Below are 3022 nucleotides of genomic sequence, written 5' to 3' on the forward strand. Positions count from 1 at the left end.
GCTCGACGCCGGCGCGCTCGCGGCGGCGGGTGTCTCGACTTGCGACACGGTCGTGCTGCTGCCCCCAGAGCCGCACCACGCGCACCTGCCGCACCACTTCCACCACCCCGGACACCACCAATACTACCCAAATCATCACCACCCCCACCCTTTGCCGGCGCCCCCGCCGCCGGCAGACCCGCAGCAGCAGTTGCCGCCGTGGCAACCCTCGGCGCCGCCGCAGTCCCCGCGGCAGCGGCAGCCCGGGTCGCCGCAGCAGCAGAGATCTGCCTCCTCGTCTGCCTCTTCCTCGCAGGCGCGCAGCACCTCCCCTTCAACACAACAGCAGCAGTCCTCCTCCTCTTGGCAGCAGCAGCGCGGCTACACCGGCGGCCCGCCGCCCTCCCCCGCTGCGATGCAGCAGGCCGCTGCCGGCGCCGGCTTCGGGGCAGCTGCCGGGCAGCTTCCCGCCGACGCGTTCCTGGACCCGCAGCCGCCGCTGGCGCGGGACGCTCATGTGCTCTCGTCGCTGCTGCAGCTGCAGGACGCTCTCCTGGCCTGCGGCCGGCCGGCGCCGCCGCGGGTCGTGACGACGGTCGCGAGCATCACAACAGCAGGTGGGCGCGGGCGGGGGCGGGCGGGAGCCGGGCGCCGCCGCGACGCGGCGTGGTTTGCATGTGAATTCGAGGCACCGCGGTGGCTGCAAGATTGGCGGCAGCACCCCGTGAGGTGTGCCTGGGGTGCTGACCCGTCGTCCTGCGTTTGCCGCCCCACCCCGCCGCCGACGCCGCCACCTTGCCCTCCCTCCCCCTCCGGACGCCAGAGCTCGGCGCCGGCTTCTTCGGCGCGCTCAAGCAGCATGCCGCCGCTGCCGCGGCGCCGGGCGGCACCGCCGCGGGTGGCGCCGGGGCGGCGGGGGCGCTGCTCGGGGGCGAGTCCCTCGATTTCGTTGCACCCGACGAGGCGCTCGCCTCGCTGCTTGCGCAGGCGGCGCAGGATCGGGAGTACTCGCGCGTAGTGCACGCGCTCCTGCGCGGCGCCGGCGGCTGCGTGCTGCGCGTGCTGCCGCCGGCGGCGCTCGGCGCGGAGCAAGGTGGGGGCATGGGTGGCGATGCGGCGGCCGTTTCCCGGCTTGGGAAAGGACACAGGCCATTCAGCATGGACGGTGCTTGCCCGTGCTTTGTTCACAACGCCTTGGATTCCTTGAACACACACACACACACACACACACACACACACACACTCATACACATACACATCTCACACCTAACATCCAACCTCGTACGCGCGCAGGCGAGCGCATGAGCATCTTCGAGCTGTCCGAGGCCGCCCGGCTGCGCGGCGCCACCTTGGTCGGGATCGTCTCCGCCGATGGCCGCTGCGAGCTGGCGCCGGCGCTGGGCGCGCGGCCGGGCGGGGGCTTCACCCTCCGGGCGGGCGACGGGGTCGTGGTGCTGGCATAGTGATTAGGCGGCGGCCCATTGAGTTCTTTCCTCAAACCCCTACCCTTGCTGGTGCCTTGGGTGGCCGGCATTTCCCTCATTGGGCGGTGCTTTGCCAGGCCTTGGCTGTCAGTGCGCACTGTCATGCAGCACCTTTCGGTCATATTCATCAAAGTGCTGCTGACCAAGCACTGCTCATTCATTATTTGCCGCCCATTACCACGGTGAAACCCTACATGCCATGAGACTGCCCGTGCTCTTGATCTGCTGATGACGACGTGTGCTGCTGCTGCTGCATTCTGGGCACCGCATGGCGAGTGGAAAGACAGTCATAGATTTTTCATGCGCCCTGCCGCTGCATGCTTCCGCAGCTGGCCTAGCAGTACTTTCGCTTTTCCACAGTCATGCTCAATTGAGTGCCTGCTGAGCCGTGTCGTCAACAGCACATCACGCCAGTGCAGTGCTGACGAGTGGGGTCCCTCAGTCCCATGTGTCCGTGCCGGGGCCGCTTGGGGCCACCAGCCACGTATCGCATACCATAGCGCATGTAACATAACCGGAGTTCCTCATCCTACGGGTGCATCTGGGCCCCAGCCGCTGCCGCAGGGCGCAATAATGTGTTGCGCACATGTCGGCCGGTGCACCCCAGCACGAGCAGCTGCGCGCCATGTGCGGCGAAGAGCAGTGCAGCTCGCATGGCGATCTTGACACGTTGCATGCTTCCGTCCACAGATCCTCATTCCGCGCTGCATGCAGTCATTGCACGTCGCGGCGGGTGGCTTGATCTGAGAACTCATCGGATCTCTCGCGTGAAGCTTGTGTAGAAGCTAGCCTTTGAGGAAGTCTTTTAGTTCTATAGATACACTAACTGAATACATCGCATCGGCGGCCGTGGTGACGTCGCTTTCAGCAGCAGCGGCAGCGCAAGCAAGCGCGTCGCAGCGCACGCGCACCTGCTGCGATGGCGGGCAAGAACGAGACATGGACGACAATCGAAAGCGATCCGGGGGTCTTCACAGAGCTGATCCAGCAGATCGGCGTCAAGGGCGTGCAGGTGCGGCGCTGCGGCTGCATGCGAGCTCGGCACCCCCCCACGCTCACGCGGGGGGTGGGGGGAGGGAGGCGCGCCGCTGCGCCCCGCGCGCGCCGCCTCGGCCCCTCATGCACACGCACACGGCCGCGCGCCCCGGGCGTCGCTGACCGCTCGCGCCCCCGCCGCGCGCGGCCCCCCAGCCGGCTGCGTACGCATACGCCTTGCGCCTTGCCAACCCGTACTTCCTTGCATGCCCTGTCCTTCGCGGACCTCGCTGCCTCATCCAAACTTGCCTCAGGTTGAGGAGCTCTATGCATTGGATCAGGACTTGCTTGAGGATCTCAAGTGAGCCTGCTGAGGGGATCATAAGATGGGGCGATCCACGGAGCTGGGGCGCAGCCGCCCATCCTGGGCCGCCGCCTGGGACGCCTACCGGGCGGCAGCTGGCGGCGGGCCCCGGCTGCGGCGCGGGAGCGGGGGCGGGGGCTCTCAGGGGCTCCCCTGGGGCGACGCAGGCGGGGCTTGGCCGTTTAAGGGGGCACTGGGGCCGATCGGTTGCGGCACAAAG

General features: G+C 68.1%; 1 protein-coding gene across 1 annotated transcript; it reads left to right on the plus strand.

Annotated features, from left to right (window-relative positions):
- Positions 1 to 394: 394 nt before the first annotated feature.
- On the plus strand, positions 395 to 1442 carry MNEG_14596 (hypothetical protein; the record flags this gene model as incomplete). Its single annotated transcript, XM_014036932.1, has 3 exons — positions 395 to 596; positions 803 to 1072; positions 1273 to 1442. 3 exons carry the CDS (start codon positions 395 to 397, stop codon positions 1440 to 1442), a joined length of 642 nt encoding a protein of 213 aa, XP_013892386.1.
- Positions 1443 to 3022: the final 1580 nt, after the last annotated feature.

Source organism: Monoraphidium neglectum (assembly GCF_000611645.1).
Source record: "Monoraphidium neglectum strain SAG 48.87 unplaced genomic scaffold scaffold04611, whole genome shotgun sequence".
In the NCBI taxonomy this organism is placed as follows: Eukaryota; Viridiplantae; Chlorophyta; class Chlorophyceae; order Sphaeropleales; family Selenastraceae; genus Monoraphidium; species Monoraphidium neglectum.